The 26,402-nt window shown below is 41.8% G+C and overlaps 1 protein-coding gene and 1 pseudogene across 2 annotated transcripts in view; both read left to right on the forward strand.

Annotated features, from left to right (window-relative positions):
* NSMCE1 (NSE1 component of SMC5/6 complex) overlaps positions 1 to 24,876 on the forward strand; it is a 26,624-nt gene extending 1,748 nt beyond the window's left edge. Inside the window, exons 1-8 of one of the 2 annotated variants that reach the window (XM_075061296.1) lie at positions 2,406 to 2,553; positions 3,517 to 3,660; positions 18,683 to 18,804; positions 20,120 to 20,197; positions 21,677 to 21,823; positions 22,983 to 23,099; positions 24,003 to 24,123; positions 24,590 to 24,876. In XM_075061296.1, the coding sequence (XP_074917397.1) occupies positions 3,543 to 3,660; positions 18,683 to 18,804; positions 20,120 to 20,197; positions 21,677 to 21,823; positions 22,983 to 23,099; positions 24,003 to 24,123; positions 24,590 to 24,675 (789 nt within the window). In that variant the 5' untranslated portion in view covers positions 2,406 to 2,553; positions 3,517 to 3,542 and the 3' untranslated portion in view covers positions 24,676 to 24,876. Of the gene's footprint in view, positions 1 to 2,405; positions 2,554 to 3,516; positions 3,661 to 18,682; positions 18,805 to 20,119; positions 20,198 to 21,676; positions 21,824 to 22,982; positions 23,100 to 24,002; positions 24,124 to 24,589 lie in introns of those variants that run through there. The other variant, XM_032789217.2, reaches the window with a different exon arrangement.
* LOC116830034 (U2 spliceosomal RNA) lies at positions 16,435 to 16,582 on the forward strand (annotated as a pseudogene).
* Positions 24,877 to 26,402: the final 1,526 nt, after the last annotated feature.

The following is a 26,402-nucleotide window of genomic DNA, read 5'->3' on the forward strand; positions in this document are numbered from 1 at the left end:
ATTGGGAGGAGGTGGGGTAGGTAGGTGGCAGGGTAAGTTGGGAGGGGGTAGGGTAGGTTGTGGGAGGAGGTGGGGTAGGGTAAGTTATTTGGAAGGCATTGGGAGGAGGTAGGGTAGGTAGGTGGCAAGGTAAGTTGTGGGGAGAGTAGGTTGTGTGGAGTGGGAGGAGGAAGGGTAGGTAGGCTGGGGGCAAGGTAAGTTGGGAGGGGGTAGGGTAGGATGTGTGGAGTGGGAGGAGGTAGGGTAGGTAGGCTGGGGGCAGGGTAAGTTGGGAGGGGTTAGGGTAGGTTGTGGGGAGTGGGAGGTGGCAGGGTAGGTAGGCTGAGGGCAAGGTAAGTCGGGGCATTGGGAGGGGGTAGGGTAGGATGTGGGGAGTGGGAGGAGGTGGGGTAGGTAGGTAGGTGGCATGGTAAGTTGGTGGTAGGGTAGGATGGGGGAGTGGGAGGAGGTGGGGTAGGTAGATAGGTGGCAGGGTAAGTTGGGAGGGGGTAGGGTAGGTTGTGGGGAGTGGGAGGAGGTGGGGTAGGGTAAGTTATTTGGAAGGCATTGGGAGGAGTTAGGGAGGTAGGTAGGTGGCAGGGTAAGTTGTGGGGAGGGTAGGTTGTGTGGAGTGGGAGGAGGTAGGGTAGGTAGGCTGGGGGCAAGGTAAGTTGGGAGGGGGTAGGGTAGGATGTGTGGAGTGGGAGGAGGTAGGGTAGGTAGGTTGGTGGCAGGGTAAGTTGTGGCAAGGGCATTGGAGGGGGTAGAGTAGATTTCGAGGGATTTGGAGGAGGTAGGTTCAGGGTAAAATTAATTCCCTCATTTACAATTTAAAGGCAAGGGCACATGTGCATGAGAGTTGAACTACCTAGTGAGCAGGAGGAACCTCAGCATTTCCCATACCAGCTGCCTGCCTGGGGCTGGGCCTCACATGCCATCTTAGGAACACTCCAGCCCTGGGCAGTAGTGACTGAAAGTTACCTCCATTGGAGGACTCTTTTTTTTGCCAAGGGTGACGTGAATTTGGTGGATCTCAAATCTTTTCACAGAATGGAAAGCAACCATGTCACAACTGGCTGTAAGTGGGTGCCCCAGTCAGTCAAGAGACCAAAGATCACAGAGTCTGAACTGTTACCTCTGACTGAATCTCCAGGGGAGCACAGTGGCCCGTTGGCAGGGGGCAGATGAAGCTTTGGACCGAGTGGGCTTCAGTAGGTTTGGTCAATTCACTTTAAAGAGAGAGCAGCAAAGAGTCTTGTGGCACCTTATAGACTAACAGACATAGTGGAGCATGAGCTTTTGTGGGTGAATACGCACTTCGTTGCCACCCACGAAAGCTCATGTTCCAATACGTCTGTTAGTCTATAAGGTGCCGCAGGACTCTTTGCTGGTTTTACAGATTCAGATTAACATAGCTACCCCTCTGATACTTTAAAGAGAGAATGAGCCCCAAACACACTGTAAACGTTTTGTGAATTTTCTTTTCATCCAGTCCCTAAAGCTATTGGTAAGACACTGCCCCTGGCAGTATACCCTCTGGTTGGTGATAGGTTTGAGAGTTTGGGGAGTAAGTGAGCTCTTACATCTGTGTGGCGTGAATAGAGAAGTTACAAGTTCTGTTTCTGGTGCAAAGTCTACTTCAGTCTTACAGCATATTGTTTCCTGTGGCAGCATTTGGCGTTGGTTAGAAAGGCCAGGGAGTAGAAACAGTATTCCATGTGCCAATGCTAAAGAAAAGTAAACAGTTCAGGATTTTAACATCATTTATTGTGTGCCAGTATGACTAGCAAATGTGGGCAGAATTGTTCAGTATGCAGAAGGGCTTAGGGTAGTGATTCCCAGCCAGGGTTATGTGTATCCCTGGGGGTACACAGAGATCTTCCGTGGGGTACATCAACTCATTTAGATATTTGCCTTTTTTACCACAGGCTACATAAAAAGGACTAGTGAAGTCAGTACAAACTAAAATTTCATACAGACAGTGACTTGTTTTATATTGTTGTAGATACTAGACACTGAAATGCAAGTACAATATTTATATTCCAATTAATTATTTTGTAATATATGGTAAAAATGAGAAAATAAGCAATTTTTCAGTAATAGTGTGCTGTGACACTTGTATTTTTGTGTCTGATTTTGTAAGCAAGTAGTTTTTAAGTGTGGTGAAACTTGGGGTACTTAAGACAAATCAGACTCCTGAAAAGAGTAGAGTAGTCTTGAAAAGTTGAGCGCCACTAGCTTAGGGTAACTAGTATTTATCACTTTGCCCTAATATTTGTTTCTTGCCTCTTTCTTATCTGGCTGTGGGTTTTCTCTCACTGAGGATGGTGTCCCAAAAGGTGGAGAAGTGTTCAATGGGATGCTTTTATTTAGCACACAGACCACATGCTTGGCCTTTTACTGTCTAGGCTATGTCCACACTATCTCGGGCAGCAATCGATACAGCGAGGATTGATTTATCGCGTCTAGTCTAGATGGGATAAATCGACCCGGAGTGCTCTCCTGTTGACTCCTGTACTCCAGTGCTGTGAGAGGCACAGGCAGAGTTGATGGGGGAGCTGTGAAGACACCACGGTAAGTCAATTTAAGTACGTCGACTTCAGCTACGTTATTCTCATAGCTGAAGTTGCGTAACTTAGATTGATCCCCCCTGCTAGTGTAGACTAGGGCTAAGTAGACAAGACAATATTATTCTGATAAAATGACCAGATGGATTGAACACAAAACTATACCTACTGTTTTATTGATTGTAATAATAATATCTAGCTTTTATATAACACTTTTCTTCAGTGGATCTCAAAGTGCTTTCCAAAGGATGTCAGTATCGTTTCCCTCATTTTACAGGTGGGGAAACTGAGACATTGAGAACTGTAATACCACTATTTTATTTGGCTAGTACAATGGCATAATGCATGCAATGTTGTATTTCATATCTGAAAGAGTCCTGTGAAGTAGTGATAGCGTCTTCATAACAAATACCTTAGAACAGGGGTTCTCAAACTGGGGGTCGGGATCCCTCAGGGGGTCGTGAGCTGTCAGCCTCCACTCCAAACCTTGCTTTGCCTCCAGCATGTATAATGGTGTTAAATAGATATGCAAGTGTTTTTAATTTATAAGGGGGCCTGGATTGCACCCAGAGGATTGCTATGTGAAAGGGGTCACCAGTACAAAAGTTTGAGAACCACCGCCCTAGAACATCGACGTTAAGTCCTATGTGCATTCTGAGCTAAAACTTCATGAATATGCTTGTTTGCCCTAATATAATTTCTTGTCTCGCTGGTATGTTCACTTTTTCAAGAAAGGGATAGGATTAAGACTAACTAAAGCTATGTGTGGAACTCCTGAAGGTACCTGTGAAATTGAAATCTCATTTAGAATCTTATATAATGATCAAAATAATTTGTGCTGTTGGGAACTTATTTTTCTTTCTTCAGTATCAGATCTGGATTGATTTGATAGAAGGTATTTACAAATGTGCGTATAGATAAATATTTTGCTTGAATGTGTGCATCTAATTCCAGTTTATTCCTTCTGCAGCTTTCTAAACCTAGTGTAACATTTCAATGGCTACCCAGATGACTGATGGTCATCGACGGTTCCTGCAGGTGCTGATGTCTCATGGAATAATGGAAGGGTCGGTGGCTAGAACGTTACACAGGGACTGCTGTGAAATCCATAAAGGTTAGTCTCATTTCCTGAGAAAAATAGTAGTGTAGTGAATGAGAGAACAGAGCAAAACTGAGTTTTCTATTGTACCCATCATATTCTGGGTATCCCAAAGTGCTTTCCAGAGCTACCAGTTAGGTAACATGTTGACTTTGTAGGCAAATTGTGTGCTAAGCAGTAGTACACACCTAGCCTTACCAAGACCTCTTTTACTCAGGAAAATGTTGGTCAGATCATTGAGGTTGTTGCTGACACTGACCCATTTAAAACTGGGATCTCTCTCGTTTTCCTGGTCAGAAGCCAGTGAGACAGGCAGAGGGGATCTTGTTTTTAATGCTCTAATCCAGGACTTTAGAACTCTACATAAGCACCAGAGATTCACTTGCACAGATCTGATTTCAGGAGTGGGGCCTAATTATACAAGCGGAAACAGCAAAACTGACTATAAATACATAGAGTAACAGCTGAATGAAAAGGAGATTTTCTTTAATTTCTTTGAACAACAGTAGTCAGGGTGTTATGTAGGCAGAAATATTTCAGAGAAGTGTGCTTTTTAAATGGGGAACTGAGTAGATCTTTCCCACATGAAGTAACATGTCACTAGTTCCAGATTGCAGTGTTATATGTGACTGTCTAACAGATATCAGAGGGGTAGCCGTGTTAGTCTGGATCTGTGAAAGCAGCAGAGAATCCTGTGGCACCTTATAGACTAACAGAGGTTTTGGAGCGTGAGCTTTCGTGGGTGAATACCCACTTCCTCAGACGCAGGTAGTGAAATTTCCAGGGCGGTAATAATATGCTTATGCAGAGCAAGCTAGAGATAACGAGGTTAGTTCAGTCAGGGAGGGTGAGGCCCTGTTCTAGCAGTAGAGGTGTGAAAACCAAGGGAGGAGAAACTGGTTCTGTAATTGGCAAGCCATTCACAGTCTTTGTTTAGTCCAGGGCTGATGGTGTCAAATTTGCAAATGAACTGAAGCTCAGCAGTTTCTCTTTGCAGTCTGGTCCTGAAGTTTTTTTGCTGCAGGATGTGCAGGTATCTCTAGAATATTAGTTGTCTTAAATCATGGCTCAAATTAAGCTGGTATGCAGTAGTACAGCATACCAATGCCTCGTTTAAGCTACTTTCTTCAGAATCTCAAATTTAATGGGAAAAAGTAACTCTCTAGCTGTTATGACTGCAAAGAAAACCTCAGCACTGTGAACTGAATATAACCAATGCAGAAATACCTACATGAGTCTGCAGAGAGCCTGGAACAATAGCTCAGAGGGTGAACTGCCCCTTTCATCTCAATGAGGGGTATTGGTTTGTCTACATGGAGGAGGCATTGTAGAATCAGCTAGGGCGGGGGTAGGCAACCTGCGGCACGCAAACTGATTTTCAGTGGCACTCGCACTGCCTGGGTCCTGGCCACCAGTCCGGAGGGCTCTGCATTTTAAATGAAGCTTCTTAAAAATTTTAAAAACCTTGTTTACTTTACATACAACAATAGTTTAGTTATCTATTACGGACTTATAGAAAGAGACCTTCTAAAAATGATAAAATGTATTACTGGCACACGAAACCTTAAATTAAAGTGTATAAATGAAGACTAAGCACAACACTTCTGAAAGGTTGCCGATCCCTGAGCTAGGGTATGACTTTTAAGGCACGCTAATGCCCCATGGGGAGTTATTCTGCACTATGGGTACATCCACACTACCCGCCAGATTGGCGGGTAGTGATCCATCTATCGGGGATCGATTTATCGCTTCTCGTCTAGACGCGATAAATCGATCCCTGAACGCGCTCCCTGTCGACTCTGGAACTTCACCAGGGTGAGGCGGAAGCGCAGTCAACGGGGGAGCCGTGGCAGTCGATCCCGCTCCATGAGGACGGGAGGTACATCAATCTAAGATACGTCAACTTCAGCTATGCTATTCTTGTAGTGGAAGTTGCATATCTTAGATCGATTCCCCTCTTCCCCCAGTGTAGACCAGGGGTAAGTGTGCTATTTTGTGGTTTAACATAATCCACTTTCAAATTAAAATCTGTTCAAGTCTATTTCCCTATGTAGGCAAGCCATAACTCAGATAACGATGGTGACAAATAAACTCTCATTGGGTAACTATTCCATTCCTCATATGAGAAAGGAGAAGGAGAGATCACAGAATTGCTCAATCTACTGTGAACTACATTTAATTTTAGCACCATTGGTAGGGTGGCGTTTGGGAGATACCACTACTTATTTTTGTTCCTTAATCAGAATGAGCCTAGTTAAGCCAGTGGGCATAACTGAAGAAACATGAAGAAGCTCAGAGAGCAGGAAAAGATGTGCAATCTCCCATGAGCAATATCGTATTGTGGTGATTAACATGAGTAAAACATGGGAGAGTACCACTGCTTCCCCTGTACCCCCTCAAATTAAAAACTGACTTAAGTGTTTTCCTGAAAACACACAAGTCATTGTGCCTTGTTTGATAAAGATATGTATTGTAATTAGCAGAGATGTCCTGAACCAGAGGTCTGGATCAGAACAACATTGAACATTACAGCAAACTTTACAGCTTGGTCCCAGTTCTGGTCTTTCCAGTAGAGATAAGAAAGTGTCATTACCACTATACAGGAGACTTCATCTGGAATACTGTGTGCAATTCTGGTCTCTTGTGTTCAAGAAAGATGGATTCAAACTGAAACAGGTGCAGAGAAGGGCTAATAGGATCAGAGGAATGGCGAATCTACCTTATGAGAGGAGACTTAAGGAATTTGGCTTGTTTAGCCTAGCATAACAAAGGCTGAGGGGAGATATGATTGCTCTCTATAAATACATCAGAAGGATAAATAACTTTCTCCCTCCCTGGCATTTAAATTAAGTGCCAGTGTTGGCACACATGGATATAAACTTATAGGATAACTTGGAGTGTACAGAATCGTAGAATATCAGGGTTGGAAGGGACCTCAGGAGGTTATCTAGTTCAGCCCCCTGCTCCAAGCAGGGCTAATGCCCAGATGGCCCCCTTTAGGATTGAACTCACAACCCTGGGTTTAGCAGGCCAATGCTCAAACCACTGAGTTTTGGGGAGGAGGGATAGCTCAGTGGTTTGAGCATTGGCCTGCTAAACTCAGGGTTGCAAGTTTCCTCCCTGAGGAGGCCATTTGGGGATTTAGTTGGGGATTGGCCCGGCTTTGAGCAGGGGGTTGGACCAGTTGACCTCCTGAGGTCCCTTCCAACCCTGATATTCTATGGATATAAACTGGCCATCAATAAATTAGATGAAGGTTTCTAACCATCAGGGGAGTGAAGTTCTGGAACGGGGAGCCATGGGGTTTCACAAATCTAACTGGTTTCACAACACAGCTGCATAAGTTTATGGAGAGAATGGTATGAGATCGCTTACAATGGCAAGCAGCCCATCTGTGACTGATAGTAGCAAGTATCCCCAACAGCTGGAGATGGCACATTAGATGGGGAGAGTTCTGAGTTACTACAGTGAATTCTTTCCGGGTGTCTGGCTGGTGGGTCTTGCCAACATGTTTGGGGTCTAACTGATGGCCACATTTGGGATCAGGAAGGAATTTTCCTCCAGGGCAGATTGGCAGGGGCCCCGGGGTTCCCACCTTCCTCTGCAGCATGGCGCATGAGTCACTTTCTGGTTTGAACAAGAGTAAATGGTGGATTCTCCATAACTTGAAGTCTTTAAATCAAGACTGGTGATTACTGAAGTCCTCAAGAGGTTATGGGACTATTAGAGGAGTGGGTTCTATGTGAGGTTCTATGGCCTGCAATGTGCAGAAGGTGACACTAGAAGGATGATCATTATGGTACCTTCTGGCCTTAAAGTCTAGTTAAATAAAAGTTAGTGAAATAATTTATCAGAGAGGGTCATCTGTCAGGAAGATTTCCTGAAAACAGAGTAGCACACCATAAAACTCCCACCTTCTAAGTACAGTGTATTCAGTGTGTGTGTATGTATGTGTGTGTGTATATATATATATACACACACACACACACACACACACAGAGCCTATGTGGGATACAAAAAGGTTGTGAAATTACTCAGATGTGTGGGAGTTTTCAAATGTTATAACCACAATAAATACTCTACCTTAAAGGCCATTTGCCAAGTCAGGAGATTTTGTGGACAAAAGGATCCTGAACTTGACTCATTCAATAGAATATGATTTTACTTTCTTTACATTCATTTCTTGAGCAAACACTGAGCAATGAGACCGAGCTTTGCTTCCAAGGGCAAATACATCATGCTCTTACTTGTTTTCTAACAGCCTCTAAATAGACCTAGTTAGTATATGATTTATTGTAGCATTACTGATGTGTACTAAACTAGGAAGTGTAGCATTTAATGTAGTTCTTCAAAGTTCTCTATATTCCTGGATATGGACTTCTTCATTGAAGCAGTGTGTCCAAATGCACTCAATGTCATTAAAGTGTAGTAGCATAATGTCCTTGTGATCACATCAAATCTAACATGCTATACAATTAGCGTAATTAAATTCAATTAAGATAAAGGATTAACCTCCCACATCTGTATCATCAGACAGTTGTATTCCAAGTGCTAGGACATTAGCGTGTGAAATTGGTTTTAAGCGTAAGAGGACACAAAAACAGCCGCTTTCAAATTATTAGGAAGCAAGTTGTAATGGGGTTCTACTCACCATAGGTGCACCTTGTGGCTGAGTCTGGAATTAGCTTTCACCTGGTTTTGCTTCCCTTTCCATCAGTTGCTCACAGTGTGACCTCTCTCTCTCTCTCTCCCAATAACTTAGCGTACTTCCTCTTCATAACCTAGCCCTCTGGCCCAGTCACTGTATAGTACTCCCTCTTCTTCAATAAAGTTCCACTAGACAAGCTGTCCATATGCTATCTTAGGCAGTCTTCTAGTCCAAGAATAGGTCCAGTGGCATTTTCCCAGTGTCTGGTAAGGGAACCCAGGTCTACCCACTACTTCAAGTTCCAGATCTTATGACTTGCAACCTAGATCTGCTCAATCAGAGACCTGTTGCTGTTTCCCTGGGCTCCATCCTACCCCATCTTTTTATCTCCTGGCTTATCTTTGGGTTTATCACTGAAGCATCCTATGGCTACCTCACCCTTCCCAGCCTCTCTAGTGCAGGATAGGATTCTAGGGCTTACTCTCCCCCTGGATTTCCTCCTTGTCCCTGGACAATTGCCTTTCCATCTAGGCAATGACTGCACAGCCATTTACTGCTCTCACTTCCTGGCTCTATACTCCTAGCCCTGCTTCTCCAACAGGTGAGGTTCATCTGTAAGTAGGGCTTATCAAGCCCTGGCCTCTCTCCAGGTGCAGCATATACAGTTAACCCAGTTGAGGCAGTTGTGCAATAGCTGACCTATGGAACACCATAGCTAGATGAAGTGATCACATTCCTTTCTAATGTTTGTCACACTCACTTTTTCCATCATATTTCAAATTATTTTGTAAGCTTTTGGAGATAGGGGGCATCTTTTTGTATGTATGTACACCACTTCTCTTAGTGGGGCTGAGATCCTGATTGGGCCTTAGATCACTACCATGAATCAATAACACCAGAAGTGCTTTTATAGTATCTTCATCAGTAGGATTGGAACATATGAGAGAAAGTGCTCCACATGTCTAGTGATGTATCTCTGGACTCGCTTCCAGCACCCGTCACAGCGGTGCTCAGAATGACTGACTATTTTAAAACTTCAGTTAAAACATAAACATGCAGGATTGTTCAGGATAGAATTGTTTTATGTCCGTTTCTGTTAAAATGCCTTTTGCTGATTAAGCTGTGGTGTAAGTCTCCGCAGTGGATAAAACACATTATAGCAAACCTGAGAAAGCAAGGCAAACAATGGCAAACATGACTCAAGCTGTGCTCTTACTATCCCTATGATGTCTTCATCAGTTTGTGGGGGAAGCTTTTATCACTCCTGGTCACCTCTGTAATACCCTCTCCTCTTTCTAAAAATCTAAAGACCTGTATTTGCATTGACATCGTGTGATAGAGCCTAGCATGAACCTTCTTAAGGGGCTTGCATTGGTAGGAGACTGAGGAGAATGGCATTCTTTTCTGAAAAGAACTGTGATCCTCCCACCTGCTGTTTCCTCATTTTGGGCTGGGGTTTTTTAAGCCAGTGTCTTCAACCTTTCCAGACTACTGTACCTCTTTCAGGAGTCTGAGTTGTCTTGTGTACCCCAAGTTTCATCTCACTTAAAAACTACTTGCAGACATAAAAATACAAAAGTGTCACAGAACACTATTACTGAAAAATTGCTTACTTTCTCATTTTTACCATAACTATAAAGTAAATCAATTGGGATATAAATATTACATTTCAGTGTAAATTGTGCAGAACAGTATAAACAAGTCATTGTCTGTATGAAATTTTAGTTTGTACTGACTTTGATAGTGCTTTTTATGTAGCCTGTTGTAAAACTAGGCAAATCTCTAGATGAGTTGATGTCCCCCCAAGGGTACACATACCCCTGCTTGAGAACCACTGTTTTAACCTACCCTTGGCCCCACTAGCATCTTCAACTACTGCCCCATTTCTGTTTAATTTCTAAGTTCATTAAGTGCACTGACTACAGTCACTGTTTGGCTTTCCTCTCCAGTTCCATCCTAGACATTCCCCAATAAAACTTCCACTCCTTGCACTCCACTGAAACCTCTCTTGCCAAATTCTCTAATGACCTCTTCTTAGCCACTGCTTAGAACCTGTACTGCAGCCTCATCTTCCTTGATCTGTTAGCTGCCTTTGACAGCAGGGATTTGGAGCAATCAGATTTTTCAATTGCTCCACGCCAGCTCTGGGCACAAACCTACTGCTCTGCACTCCAGCTCCGGGCTCCGCTCCAAAGCCCTGTTTGACAGTGTTGACCATGATCTTTTTGAAATCACGTCCTTTCTTGGCTTCCATGCCTCTGTCCTCTTCTGGTTCTCCTACTACCTCTTTAATCTCCCCTTCAGAATGTTCTTCAGAGGATCCTTCTTGTCCTCCCTTCACCTTTGTGTGGGTGTTCCACAAAGCTCTCTTCTTTGTCCCCTACTCTTCTCCTTCTACATCTTATCTCTGGGTAATCTCGTCCACAAATACAAATTCAATAACCATCTCTACGCTAATGACACTCAGATCTACCTCTTTACTCCCTTCTGTCTAAATTAAAATTTCATCCTGTCTCTGACATCTCCTTATGGACATTTAACATTTAAGCTCAAATTGGCTAAAACAGATCTTCTTTTCTCCCTCCTTTGCAAATCTAGTTGCCTCCTTTCTTGATCGCTGTGGACAATACTGTCATCGTGCCTGTAACTTAGGCCCATAACTTGGCTGTTGTCTTTGACTTGGAAATCTCTCTAGGTCCTCACCTCTGGGCTTTGTCTAAACCTTATCTATTCTTTATGCATCACATCTCTCAGATATGACCTTTCTTATCCACCCACACAGCTAAAATTCTTGGCCAAGCTCTCATCACCCCATCTCTGGATTCCTGCAACATCCCTCTTTCTAGCCTTGACAAATTAAATCTTGCGCTACCCATATCCATTCCAAATGCTGCTGTAAAGATCACTTTCCTAGGTCTTTGCTTTGACCATGTCGCCCCTCTCTTTGCATCCCTCCACTGTTTCTCCCTTCTCTCTCACATCAAACATAAGGTGCTTGTCGTCACTTTCTAGGCCCTTTGCGGTCTAACCTCCTCAACTATCATCTCCAATTTGCTATCCTGATTTTGATCCTCGCCTCTGATCAGCCCCTGGTGGCAGCCTCCATCGCCCACTTACTAGGTTTTCTTGCAAGCGCATTTGTGCTTTTTTTTCCCATGTTGCCCCTCACGCTTGGGAGGAACTCCCCATAAACATCTGTAAAACTAACTCATCCTCTTTCAGAACTCTCCTTTGCCATGATGCCTACAAAACCAGATCATAATTAATCTGCTGGTGTAGGACTTTCATGCTGACGAGTATTGTCTCACTGTTTCTTTGCATGCCCTGTCTGTATCCATATGTCACGTCTTATCTTATCCTTAGATTGTAAGCTTTTTTGGGGGGATGGGCTGTCTTTTTTGTTTTGTTTGTGCAGCACCTAGCACAATGGGCTCCTGGCCCATGAGTGGGGCCCGTAGGCAGAATAGTAACAATTTTGTGGACTGTATCACTGAGCTAGCAGTCACTCATTCATTTCTCCCTGCCTTCTCACATACCAGCAAGCGCCTTTCTTCTCCATCCTTTCTGTGCTTCCTTAATAACTGGGAGGCACAAACATCAGGGCAGCTTTCATCTTTAATTACTGCAGCTTCTCCCCGCCCCTTGAAAAGCATATCTTTCTCTATAATACTATTAGTATCCTATTGGTCATGGACTGAATAATGAGGTTTACACACTTCTCCCTCCATCCCAGGATTGTTGACCCAGCAGACCTGCACATTCTTTGCTTTAAAGTATTTGAATTTGACATGTTCTCAAAATAAATTTGCAGTATTGGTACATACTGCTGATTCCCTCTTTATTTTTCTAAGATCTGGCCAGTCATGAGGATTTTCTCTGTTCTCATTAAGCTGTGAAGAAAACTGAAAGGTCGGAGTCTTTACTTCCCCTTTTCTCCCCTTACACTTGGGGAGGCTAATTCATGTTGCATTTCAAGCCAATGGTAAGTGTTAATAAGCAGCCATCCTGTGTAATGTTTGTATAATTCATTATGAAAAGTAACTGTGTAGACTGAGTTAGCTATGTTTGATATAAAAATGACTTCAATAAAATACACATGTGAAGGGCCCTTGATAAGAGAGGAGAGAAGGGATTAGAGAAAATTGCTCCTTTTCCCTATTTGATGTTCAAAAGGAAATGTCTTAGCTTAAAGAAAGACTAATGTAAATTACACTACAAGTGTTTTATCTAACCGGATATGGTGGGTAGGGCTCAGAAGGAATTACCCAAGAGCAGCAGTGTTACGCTACAGCCCTACATTTCTTAAGCGCCACAAATTTTGTGCTTTTTTGTGGTGAGATCTATAGTATCATTAAAGAAATTTATATATGAGAAAGAGGAGTTTCAGATCATCAGCTTCAGGAGCATTTTTGCAGAACTTCATCTTGTGCTTTTTTTTAATATGTGGTTTTCTTGGGAAAAAGCCCCAGCAGCTGCTTCTGTGTGGGACCTAGTGTGTTAATTGTACTAAAATCTTGTCTGCCAAGCTCAGCTAGAGTTTTGTAGGATTTTTGTTATCTGTGGTGGAATTTGCATATACCTATCTGTTTGAAGAGAACATTATGCTACAATGATGATGTCTTATTTTACAGTGCCCAAAAGTGTGCTAGGTCCCTCATAAGTGCAAATAAAAATACATAGCTAGTTCTTCAGGGAAGAACTATCTAATTTTAGACATGACACAAGGAAGGGTGTCACAACAGTAAGGATGTGCTGAAGAAGCAATGAGATTATGCACTAATTTAGGGCTTGTCTGTAAGGGGAAATAGCCCAGAATCTGGAGTAGCTGTTCTGCCCAAGTTCCCCTTTATTCTGCATTAGAGTGCCTTTGTGTCGTTCTGCATAATCCACTTTGACTTAGTTCTCATAGATGTTGGGACAGAAGGAGTCTGAAGGAGGGGTCTGAAAGAGGAGGGTTTAGTGGCTTTGTGAACAGTTGTCTCCCTCCCCCCCCCCCCTTTCCCCGAGTCATGCTGGCACCCATCACTGGTTGTGGGAGCCTCCTTCCTGCCATTCCGAGCAGTTTGCAGATCAGTGATATGCTACTGTATAAGGACCATTTTATTTTCAAAGCAAACTTTTATCTATAGATTCCTGGAGTTTAAGGCCAGACGGGATCATTGTGATGATCTATTTTGGTGTCCTACGTACCACAGGCTACCCAGTGATTCTTGCTTTGAGCCCGATGATTTGTGGCTGAACTAGAGAATATTATAGAAAGACATTCATCCAGTTTTGATTTAAAATCAATCAAATTGTTAATTACCCGCACTTAAAAAAATCTGTGTCTCAGTTCCAGTTAGTCAATGCTGAACCATCAGTATAGCACGGTAGTACGTTGGTGGCGTTTTTAGGTTCCTTGTAAGCCCAAAGTCCTGGTCACTCATGATCAGTAAAATGGCATGGCACTTTTATAAGTGTCTTAACCCTGTTATTCTGACCCAATTCCAACCTGAGTAATTCTGTTTTGCCTCCCTAAATTCCTCCTGCAGTTGGATACCTTCTTCTTTTTCTAAACTGTTGTGTGGTGTTGCTGTGCCGTGTTATAAGCAACAGTGTTTTGGATAAAATCTGCACTGCAGATCTGTGTGTAATGTGGTTGGGGGAACTGTATACGTGTAGAATATCATTTATTACTAATAATGAAAAACAGGATACACATCCTAAGGATTAACAGCTAATGGTGAAGTCTGGTCAGAAGTCAAACACAGTTTAGATTGTAAGCTCTTTGAGGCAAGAACTATCTCAGGCACTGTACAAACACTGAATATCACCATGGGGGTGGAGTACGGAGGATGGGACCTATTCTTGGTTGATCCCTAGGCTCCACCATAATGAACATGATACATTTGAAAAACAAAACAAAATCAAAGCCAAATGCCCAGTCCTCCTCAAAAATCCCAACCAACCAACCAAACAAAAACACAGACTTGTTCTGGTCTCTTTGCATGTGTGAATGCTGAATCTGAAAAACGCAGGAAAGCTAATGAAAAAGATGTTCTCAAGTATAACCTTGTGAATCAGTCAATATGGTAAATGCAGTTGCAACCTGTGAAATATTAAGTCTTCTTAAAGTGAAGTGCACCTAACAATAATACAATTCTGTCAGACTTACAAGCAGCTCTGGGTTTTCTTGTAAGTGCTTTTTTTTTTGTTTTTGTTTTTTTTACATGTAATAATTACATGATTTGGCAAGATTTCCAGGTATGATGGGGCGCTTTTCGTAGAGGGGTTTTGTTTTTTTTTAAGTTTGTATTTGAGGAATAATTAGATGAAATGGAGAAGTTAAGCATTTCTCAGTGACACTCACCTTTAGTTAGTCTGCTGTGAAATCAAAACTGAGCACCATGGATTTAAAATCCAAAGTAATCTTATAGTTTCATGGTTCATTCTGATTTTTGTTTAATGCTGAACCCTAAAAAATTATCAACATTGAAGATTATGGTATAGGTGTCATTTTTCTTAGCGTGGTTGTACTCTGAAAAGTGAACATTACATCGTTTCTCAATGACTTTTGCATTAAATCTGTTCTGAGTCAAAGTGGAAAGATGCAAGGTGCTGTTTTTACGTTGTCACTTTTCAGAGTAGAACTTCACTTTTCTGTCCTTTGTAACTGACATTTGCATAGCTGGAGATTAAGTACACAAAATAGTGTAATATACCATATGCTTAGACTATGTCAAGTAAGATGTGTAAATAAAGGGCCTGTCATATTTCTTAAAGTCCTTACTAACTATATAAAAAATGTCTTTTGTCCTAAATAAGGGATCCTGAGGTTTGTATCTGCCCTTGTATGTATTCTGAAACTTACTAGGAAGCTATGGTTTCTCTGACCAATCCTGTGGTAAAGACTCCCTGGTCTTTATCTCTGTCATTATTTTGCTATTACTTTCCTTGTCTAAAAGAGGGGATGAATATTCAGCCCAGTGTCTGAGTCAGAATGATCATTAACCAAAAGGCAAAGCAGCATTTAGTTTGCCTTATACTCTCAGTCCCTAGGAGAGGCACAGAGACCTCCAGTACAGATACAGTCCTTAGTTCCAGAGGGGACCTCCAGCTTGTGTTCTGGCCAGGGGTGTGTTGATCTGGTTTATTATTGAGACTTGGTCTCAGACTTAAAATAAAATCAGATTGTTTGTTTACAATGTTCCATTTAGTTACTACTCTGCTAGTCTGTCAACTGCCCTTGAACTCAAATAATTCCTGCCAAACCAAATGTTCCAATATATGCCCTATGCTTGTAGATAATGAGCTTGCTTCTAATGTTGCCACATGTTATTGTCCATGTGCATATCTACTGAGTGTTCAGGGCTGGGACTTATTTATTTACAGAGAGGATAAAGAACACTAGTTGGTTCCAGCATATGCTTCGTTTTCTATGCTATGAAGCTTCGCTTTATCAATTAGCCATGTCTTGGAACAGCATTTTCCTCCCTTTCTCCTCAACTGAAAGCACAATAAATAGCTATATCTCTGATATGGCATTAGTTGAGACGGTGTTCTACACCTTAAAGAAAGAGACAATGTATTATTGTTACAGAAAGACCATCCACAATCACTTTTGGTAATCTGCAACTTTTTACCAAACTGATGTAGTTTAAAAAAAAAATGTAAAAACGCGACTGGGCTGGAAACTGGTGATAGTTGGACATCTTGGAATAAAAGGGTGTCTTGGCTTAGGTACGTATATTACACCAACCTGGATTGTGTGATGCCACAAGGCATCCTTTGATACCTCCAGAAGACTGCAGTTAATCAGTATAAATAATGTATTTCCCAGAGCACTCATTATTTCTAGCTATTTAACAAAGAGAAAAGAGGGCATGATCCCTTCTCCAAGGATTTTACAATCTACAGACAGATAGATGGTAGAGGAAAGTGTACAACTTCTGAGAAGAGTGGTAAAGGTAGTGAGTGAATGGCCACATCTTGATAATATAAGATCAATCCTATCCAATTTTTTGCTCAGACCTTCCAGTGTAAGTCAGTACAAAAATAATATATGATCAATTTCTGCCCATTCAGTTAGATTGTGGATTATGGATAGAAAACATTCCAATACTAGTCATGTAGCACAGAGGAAGGTTATGAGTTTTGCTGCAGCTACTTCCAGTATCTTTGCACAGATACAGATGTAAAAAACTGTATATTAAATGGATTTTTGAAACAGGGAGCTGGAATAGGAGCTTACTCCATCCACTCCGTGCATCAGCCTGGTATTGCAGTGCTTCCAGGAATGATGCACCTCCCATCTGGGAGAATGTTCTGGTTAAAAGAAAGTGGAAAAAATATGTTGTGGTACTGTCTCGTTTCTAATGTTAATATATTTCTCATTTATTTTGGGTTATTTGTATTTTGGTTTTAGTTGAGGTGCTTGGGGGAGGGTGGGCTGCTTTTCTTAATTTTACTTTATTGCTGTTTATAGGTCATTTAAGTGGCTCTTTTCTCAGTCTATTTCACGTAGGTGCTCCCACTGCTCTCATTAGTATACCTTCTAAAAGTGTGTGGTTTGGATCAGTCTTTCACCGGTGTCCCCACAGGAGAGAATTTTTCCATCCCTTTCCCCTTGAGAAAATGTCACTGTTTTAGCTTAGAGAGTAGTCTCTGTAAATGTTTTCCCCAGACTAGGAATAGTTTATAGGAATAGAAGAGGAGTAAGATTTGAAATACTTTCCTCATGGATTGTATACCTCTACCCCAATATAACGCAACCTGATATCACAGGAATTTGGATATAACACGGTAAAGCAGTGCTCCGGCGGGGGCGGGGCTACGCACTTTGGTGGATCAAAGCAAGTTCGATTAAAGTGGTTTCACTTATAACACAGTAAGATTTTTTGGCTCCAGAGGACAGCGTTATATCGGGGTAGAGGTGTATTTTCTAAATGGACAACCTACCTTCAATTCTCAATTGCTGAGGGGCAATTGCTGTATTTGCTGCTAATATCTAAACTCAATTCTTAAATTTGTTCACCTAAATTTGGGTTATTGCTGATTATGCACTATATGTATCTTATGACTTCAAAAACAAACTTTGTATTTGTGGAAAATCTAAGCACTATACGCAGATGTACAGACACTCTTTTCTTAAATTGTGTACTATGTAATTTTTTAACAATAGCTTTAATAAAAATTTATAAATAGTTTAAGTGTGGCACCCTTTATTTCTCCTACACCACCACTAGTAGCTGTGCAGACTAATTTTATGGATGTTAAAATTATTGACCACAGCATTTGATTTCCCTCCATGAGGAGAGGATCTGCTAGTGCAGACTTTTATCTAAAATTCAAATGGTATAGTTGTCACCCAAAAGAATATTTCTCTAGTGACCTCTCCTTAAGACTCACCTCTGCCATGATACCACCTTACCATGGTCAGGCAAATTAATAATGCAAGCACATGCTTATTTTACTCTTACCTTGTTCTTCCTCATTTGTCAGTTTCACCCACCTTTGGAGTCCTGTCACCTAGACTGTGAGCTCGCTGGGGCAGGGACTGCCTTTGTATTACACAGGTGTACAGTACTTAGCACCGTGGGTCTAGAGCCCTGGCTGAGGCCTCCAGGTGCTCCTGTGATCCGGATAATATCTCTTGTAACTGAGACAGTCTAATGGCCTTTTAGTGACCACTCTTAATACTTCTGAGATAGCTTGCAAGAAATAACTTTATTAGTTAAAAAAGTTGTTTAGAATCAGCATTAAGTAGTATTTCACATTTAGGGTGAAATCCTAGTCCCACTGAAGTCAATGGGAGTTCTGGCAGAATCTTTGTTTGGAGCTATGTGGGGACCAGGACTGGTTCATCTGCTGTCTTCCATGACCCAGTGATGTCTGTGATGTAATTTCTGCTGCTAAATTTCTTGCTTATAAGATGTGGCAGCAAATGCTACAACGGCAGGTCCCTGAAGTCAGAATTTAACATCAATCCATGGTATGCAGGTAGCAAAGCTGTTGCTAGATTGTGAAAAACAGAGCAAGAAAAGAAACCAGGAAACCACATAAATAGAAGAGAGCATGGATATATTTGTTCCATATACACAAGATTTGATCCCAACTGAAAAACTCCATTCAAGTTGACCAGCTGGAATGGATGATGTTGTGGATCCCAAAGAGCCAAGCAACAAACATAACGTGAGCACAGCTATTGAAGTCCCAAGGGCTGGACTCTTCTGAAATGGGGTATTGTGTTTGTAATCAGCAGTGATATGGAAGGTCTACAGGACAAGTACATGCCATGTTCAAAACTGCTGGGGTGTCTCAAACTTTGTTGCCTAAGGCTGGGTTTTCAGTAGTGTGAGATTGGCTGTCTGACTAGCTAACCATCTTTTTTTTTTTTTTTTAAATTTCCAGTCTACTATGCTCACGATAAACTGGATGACTTCATCAATGTTGTTAACATCCATGTGCAGCCTTTCTTTATGCAGATCCGGAAAGGAATGTCTGAAGACGATGGGAGAACATATTACGCATTGGTAAGTGTGTGATATGCTGCCACCTTGTGGATGTAATTTCTAACTACTAGTACTGCTAACCAATGTCACATTTCAAAGATGCAGCAGCAGGGGAGAGTCATCTCTATACTTAACATTAAATTAATAGTCATGTGTAACATATCAATGAAAAGTGCACATTCCTCCTAATACTTTTAGACTGGTAAGCTCATTCGGGCAGGGACTGTATTTTTGCCAGTGCTTAACAAATACAGCTACTATTTCTCTCTCTGCTCCAAATGCCATCCTTGAGCGTGAGGTATCAATAGAAGTACTGAAACAAAGGATTATAATAGCAATGTTATTGAGAGCAAATATTCAGAATCTTTTGAATGAAGATGTGTCTGCCAGCACGCTTCTCACACTTAGCGATGTCTTGAGTTGGCTGGGCTCCTTCAGTCTTATGCTGACAGCTGCTCTAGAATCTACATGTAGAACAGGGAAGTGTGAGGATAAACTGTTCACGATAGACACAAGGGAACGGAACATGGCAGCGAGGACTGTAGTAGTGTCTGATTTATTTAGCATAAATATTAAGAGGTGGTGTTGCAATAAGATAAAAAGGAACTTTTTTTTTCTCTCTATGTAACTTCATCTGGAAAGCTCTCAAACCTCCCCAACATGGTCTTTTTGTACCTGCTAATCAAAAATTCATCCAATAGAAAAGATTTGCTAGGAAATGATTTCCCTGGAATTTCTGGATTGCAAATGTCAGTGAGAGAGAGAGCATTGTCTGGTGATTTCACAGGTCTGGGAATCATGTGCTCTGTGCACCCCTGACCAATGCCGTTAGCTTCTGGTTCCTATTTTCTCATGTGTAAAATAGGGTTAATAATATATAATGGTGGAAGGTGCAAGAGCAATACAAAGTATTGTTATTTTTAATAATCAAGTAGTGCCACCTATTAACCATAGTAAACTACTATTTGCTATTAGGTATTTTCATGATTTTTTGAATGCTGTTCTATTGTATCCCTTTCATCTCAACTTATCTCAGACTCTAAACCTTTATCTGAAGTACTGGCTTAGTATAAGTGAAAAATTCAGTCTCATCTTAGTCTCCATTTGTGCACAATGGGGAGTGTTTGCTCAGGAGAGGCCCAGGACTGAAATACAGGGCGTGCTGCAAGGGCAGGATTGAGATGTTTTTATTAATAAAAGGTTTTGTCTCAAGAAAGAGTGTTCCCCTTCATGCTGTTGCAACAAGTGACCTTTATGTTGTTTTAAAATAATACATGCTTTGTTCTGGCTGGACGTACAAAGGTAGTTTGAGTTCAATAATTATGTTATTTTATAGGTGAACCTGGCAGAAACTGAAATAACTAAGATGGCATCTGACTATACAGAAAATGAGTTAGAATTGTTCAGAAAAACTGTAAGTACTGTATGTCATCTCATTATTCAGCAAATCAGACTGTTGGGGGAATGGTCTCCTCTTTAAAATAAAAGGGAATAATCTGTGAAATCTTCTTGAAGAATAAGCTACCATATTGCTTTAGTTTATAATTTTTAGTTGTACCACAAATCAATTGAAAAAATAGAAGTGTGGCATAAATCTATTCCCTCTTGGGGATAAATTACTGTTAAATCGAAATCAATAATGAGAAAGTGCTTCTCAGAGCAAGACTTGGCAGACCTGCTTTTAGTTTAATAATCATATTTCTGCAGCAGCACTGTTCCAGCAATGACTGGATAATTCTGTCTGGAAATAGGTTTCAGGACCCCTTTAATATACAGTAGATTTTGACATATATAACCTAGTACTTGGATTTGAAGATCGTGATAAACTGGATTGCATATTGTTGGTTTAGTCAATGAATCATATGCATTGATAGCAATTGACAATGCCACCTAACAAGACAGGCAGACAGCTCTTGAACAGTTTTCAAAGCTCCAGACTCCTCCATTGGGTCCATATGCAATGTCCTGCTTCATGTGAACCAACGGTGTCATCACTAGCATTTCCCATGATAAGAATTCAGTATCTTGCTTTTTGTTGGTTTCTTGTTATAATGTTGTTCGGTTCTGTTCATAAAGAGTATAGTGAGTTTCTGTGATTGCTTGGAGACTGTGTATGTTTTGGGCCTACCAGTGCTAAAAATACATCTGTGCTTTATGGACTGCAAGGGTGATGTGTTGCTTGCCTAGAAGAAAATCCTTACTTGCCTCAATGTGAAGTTTGTCCAAAGTTTCATGTACACTGACAGCTTTCAGAAATACTTACATTGTTGGTCTAAAACTGGAGCAGCTTCATTGGTGAGATTAACAGTGCAGACCAGAGCATAGGTTACTACCACTCCCATCTAGAGCTGTGCTGAGCAGAGAGATAGTGTGCTGAAAGTGCATGTGTCCTGCCTTCACTAGTACTCCAAGATTTGTTGCCATCACAGATTTTGCACTGAAGATGATAGAATTTCTGAAAACTGGCAGTACCAATTCAGCCTAAGAATGTCAAGTACATTTACTTGTGCACATGAATCCAGTTGGAACAGATGGCTTCCGGATGGATAAAGATCTTTCATCAAGGAAGTATGGATCTCAGGCCAAGTCAAGACACAGCTTTCTCCCTGATGTGGAGAATGTATCATATATTCAGCATAATTGCAGTGTATTAAAGGGGCTTCAACATTGCTTCCTGCAAGCCCCCATCTTGCAGTTTGAGTTAAGGAATTATCTCCCCTGTGGCAGGTTAACACTGCCAACAGCCTCTTAATTGGTTTAGTTTCCTGAACTATTTGCATTATGTTGCATTTTATAGTGCTAGGTGCTGAAAAAAACCTCCACTTGCCATTACCCCGGAACTGGGGCTAGCCAATTGTATGTTTTTTCTCATCAGATATTTTTCTTTCTGCAGATGGATGTGATCATCATATCAGAAAGTGGCTTTGCATCTTCCACAGATATTTTAAACCTGGCTGACCAACTTAAAACAAAGAAAATGAAGAAAAAGGAAGCAGAGCAAGTGCTGCAAAATTTGGTGCAGGATAAGTGGCTCTCTGAAGTAATTGCTTTATCTTGTAGAGACAGTGGGCATTTTAGAAGCTTTGACTGTTCTTTCTTACTGCTTTGACAGCCAAAAGTGCAGCTCTACTCTAAAGAGTGACTGTAAAAATGGTATTGGGTGAGCCAATTTTTATTGTCTCAATGATTCCATATAAAATGTACTCACTTTACAAGTCTTTGCATCTGGCTGTTCTGTAAGCTTACCCTAGGAGTTGACCAGTTCAGAGCTCTTTTTTTCTCATGTATCATCAGTAGTAGCAAAGGTTCTGCAAGCCAGACAATATGGTTACATCTAGGATCTCATGCAAGGCAGCAAGGTTCCATAGGTGTAACTGAGAAACATGCCGAAACACTCCCCTAGTCTCCATGCTTGGGATGCTCTGAACACTTGCAGCTCTCCTTTAAATACTGAATTAGGGAAGTGGTTGTGCCAGTGCTGGTGTTAGCCCCACCAGAGAAGAGCTGGAGTGATAGTTCCACCCCTTATGTTGGCAAGCAGAAGTGACCATGTCTGTAAGTGGTGCTGTTGGTGTGCTCACGCTCTGCTCTTGGAGGTGTTTCACCTTGAATCTCTACACCGTCCTCTGCCACGGGCTCCCTTGGTCTGGGAGAGACTTTCAGAAATGTAAAGGACAGGTAGGTGCCCAATTCCTACTGAAAGTCAGGAGGCAACTCCCATTTGTGCCTTTGAAAATCTCTCCCTTTATTACATGTGTTAAGAGATGGTGCCAGATTTTCTTTCATGATATTTCTCAGTAATCTAGGTATTTTAGAGCTGTGCCAAAGAGAAGTCCAGTTGCAAAGATATATGTTGTTGCATGGAATCCTGCATTCTGTTAAGAATAATCTCTTTAACCTCTGTGGTCTTTGATGGAGGATGGGCAAATGCTTGCAGGGACCTGTAGCTTCCATGGTATGCATATTTATTAAAGATAAGGGAGCTTTTTCCTGCTGTTTTATGCTAATTAGGTGCAATGCTTTGAGTGGAATTTGGATATTGTCTTTGGATTAGTCAGTGATTGGGCTCTGCTGGATGCTGAAAAGAAATGAACGTCAAGCTTTGCTTTTGCTAAAAGGTAGAGAGTGAGGTCAGAAAAAGATCAAGAGTGAATTGTAAGCAACAATATTATAGTCTCACGGTGGTGTTGTTCCCTCAGCGAGATGGGGAGTACACGTTGCACACTCGCTGCATAATGGAGATGGAGCAATACATCCTCAGCAACTACCAAGACTTGGTGAGGAAATGTAACATCTGTCACAGCCTCGCCATCCAGGTAACAAATTGGGCTGGGCTTCCTCAGTAGGTGTCTGCTGTTGAGAAACACTCCTACATGATGGTAGCTAAAGTATGTGATATTTTTCTTTCTGAGCATTTGTTCTATGTTCAGACTGCTGTTGTAACCTGGCAATGGTGTCCACAGTACACAAAATACCTATTCTGACCTATTCTGTTGCTGCTTGTTCTCACTGAAAAAACACTATATGAACTTGGAGAAAGTGAGGTCAGCCAGTGAGAACCCTGCATCCATCATGTTGGCTCCTGTCCCAGTCAGCTGAGCTGGGGGTGACTCTTTCCCATTTTTACATGGGCATAACTGTTGTTAGCTGTTCTAAACCACTGGGTTCAGCACATGGTGACTTCCCTGTTTGGCACGTGCATCCACCTTCACTCTTAGTGGTGGACGCTCTGGAATTGTTTGCGTCAAGAGCTCTAGAATAAGCTGCATTGAGGAGCTGGGCAGTGGCACTCTCACAAGCGCCCAGTCTTGTTCCAGCCTCTGATCAGGGGGACTAGAGCTCCTCTTGTCAGCTGCCAATTCCCCATTACTCATTCCCTGCCTCCTGCAGCTAGTTCTCTTCTCCAAGGCTTCCCCAACAGGCACTCTGTTCTGACACTCCTTTTCCCACCCACCTGTGGCTCCCAAGCCTTCTTGCTATGATTCTTTCCATCACCCCAACAAATGCCCATTTCCCAGCTCCCAAGTACATATTTCCCTGTAACCTATACCAGTCTCTGTTTACAAGGATCCTCCAGCTGGCAATGAAGTAAAATTCTCTCAAGTTAATGCTCTTACTTTGGGTCAGTAGGGCAGACTTTTTCCAAAGATGACATGCTTTGTAGCACTGAGAGGGAGACCAGAAATGCTTTCGATTAACAGTAACATTTCTCATTTCAGAGTCAAGTATGTGAAACCTGTGGAATTGGAATGCACTTGCCTTGTGCTGGAAAATATTTCAAAGCTCAGACGGAACCACACTGTCCCCATTGCAATGAGTTTTGGCCACATGAGATTCCAGGTAGCAAGCAAAACCATTTTAAAACTCCTGTATAACAAATCTCTCAGTCCATGCCCAAGTATTAACGGTGATACTTAAGTTACTGTAGTCATGAAGAGGGGACAGTGGATTGAACTTTCTTACTTACTGCAAACTTCAAGTATTTCAGCTGGTGGACCTTTCTTTGGTAATTTTGTGCACCTATAACAATCAGGGTTGTGCCTTTACTCCCGGAGTCCTAGACCCTCTCTGCTACCAGCAGTATGAATATTTCCAGATTTTTTTTCACTCAACAGTTACACTGAAGCAGAAGCTTCTTGGAATTCCTCAATTTAACTAATGAAATGGAACAGTTCTAATGGAAGTCACAAGCAAATACGAGTTTACACATTTTTAGCCCTTTAGAGCACATTTGGAGCTCATGAAAGCGTATTGTCAGGATAACAACAATATTTGTTCACTAACATTGCATTGTTTCTTAACACAGAAATAAATCGGCCAGATTCCCAGTTGCCTTCAAGTGCCCTGAGGGAGAGGAGAAGAACCCCATCCTCAGGAACAAGGCGGCATTAGAAAGACCAGTTTCAGTTAGAGCAGCCATTTTCTTTCGCTGTCTTACGGATGCCCAATTGCAGTTTACTTCAGCATTAGTGTAAAATGTGTCATTCTGAAAGTAGGAATGCCTAGGGAACAAAGTCAACTTTCTTTTTATGGTTTGTTTTTACTCGGCTAAAATCTTGCTAGAAGTTTGAAAATAAAACTGTTGTGACTTTGGCCTCCCTGCTCAAAGGTCCTGCTTAGTTCCAGCACTGTTAAGAAGGTCAGCATAGCTACAGTGGAGGCTGTCATGGTATGTGTACATACCTATCATTATTGCCAAAGGGGGGCAGGGAGGCATTACACCTGTGTAGGAATGGGAGATTTGACTGCTGCTGCTTCAGTTGTGTAAGCTGAGCCACACACAGACCTTTATACTGTGCCCAGTCTTGTTAAATTAAATGGGGCTCTGCCCAGGTGCCAGGGTTCCATCTGCACAGGTCTGAACGTGCAGCTGGGACAGGAGAGCTCAGTGCAGAGGAGTTTGTGCAAATCCTCCAAAAATAAAACTTTTAAAAAGAGACAAGACCTATTTAGACTTCCATTTTAAACTGTTTTAAAATCTGTAAAATCAATGAGGTTTGTCAACCATTCTGTCATCCTGGTTGAATTCACTGAAGGTGCCTCTGACAGGGCTCAGTATTAACATCTCATCCCCACCTAGGTCCAGCCCTTCTCTGAAAGGATGCTTTTAAATACAGTGTGAGTATTCACATACACATTCATTCTTCATTGCTGCAACTCTGACAAAGAGGTGGTGCCAGAAGCACATCTCAGGGTTTCCCAAGATTTAAGAGCATCTATTAAGTCTCCTTTTAATACCACGATTTTGTGATAATTGTTGGTTATAATAAATAATGCTAAGTTAGCACTTCTGCTGCACCTTCACTTCTTGGCTCTAAGCACCTTCAGTCTCAGTTTCGCAGGCACAGAAGCAGGTGGGTAGTCTTTTCAGCCCAGAATGCCAGAGAGTAGAAGTTGAGCATCTCTTTCACAATTCCTTCTTTATAATTGTTTTTACATAATACCTCAGAAAGTGGTTTAGTGTGGGAGAGGAGCCTAATGGGAGTGAGCACCAGATGAAGGAGCAGTCTCCAAACACCACGTACTGATTCCTTCACTGGCTCACTGCACCAGAGCTCATGCTGAAGCTTCATTCTAAGCAAACACGCACTTGGGGTTTGCATAACAGTGAGAGAGAACTCTGCGTTTGCAATGATTAGTAATATCAGGGCTTTAATCAAGAAAATGACATCTTCATTTCATATTTCCCCTGTGAGCAAATGGGCTTTTTGTTAGATCAGCAGATGAGAAGTCACTGCAGTTATATATTAATGTATTTCTCCAGCAGCTATTTTTAAAAAATCATTTTAGAATTGTCTGTTTCCTTACAATGGCTTGGAAGGGAGAGAGGCACCAGACCCTGCCAGCTGCAACAGTGAGGATAGTAATGAATTAACTGCTGGTGAGAATAAAAGGAGTACAGTCCATCTCCCCGCAAAAGGGAACAACAAGTACTACAGCTGAGCTCTGTAACTGAATTATATAATAATCCTGGGTACTGCTCTTTCAGCCCTCATTAGCAACAGACTTTACTGCGGGCTTGGCTCTTTTTTATTATCGGAGATTTTGTATAAATGTTATCCACCATAATGGAAGTCATGGCTATGCAACTATTATTAAATTCAGATGGATGGTAAACT

Source organism: Chelonoidis abingdonii, unplaced genomic scaffold (genome assembly GCF_003597395.2).
Source record: "Chelonoidis abingdonii isolate Lonesome George unplaced genomic scaffold, CheloAbing_2.0 scaffold0003, whole genome shotgun sequence".
Classification (NCBI taxonomy): Eukaryota; Metazoa; Chordata; order Testudines; family Testudinidae; genus Chelonoidis; species Chelonoidis abingdonii.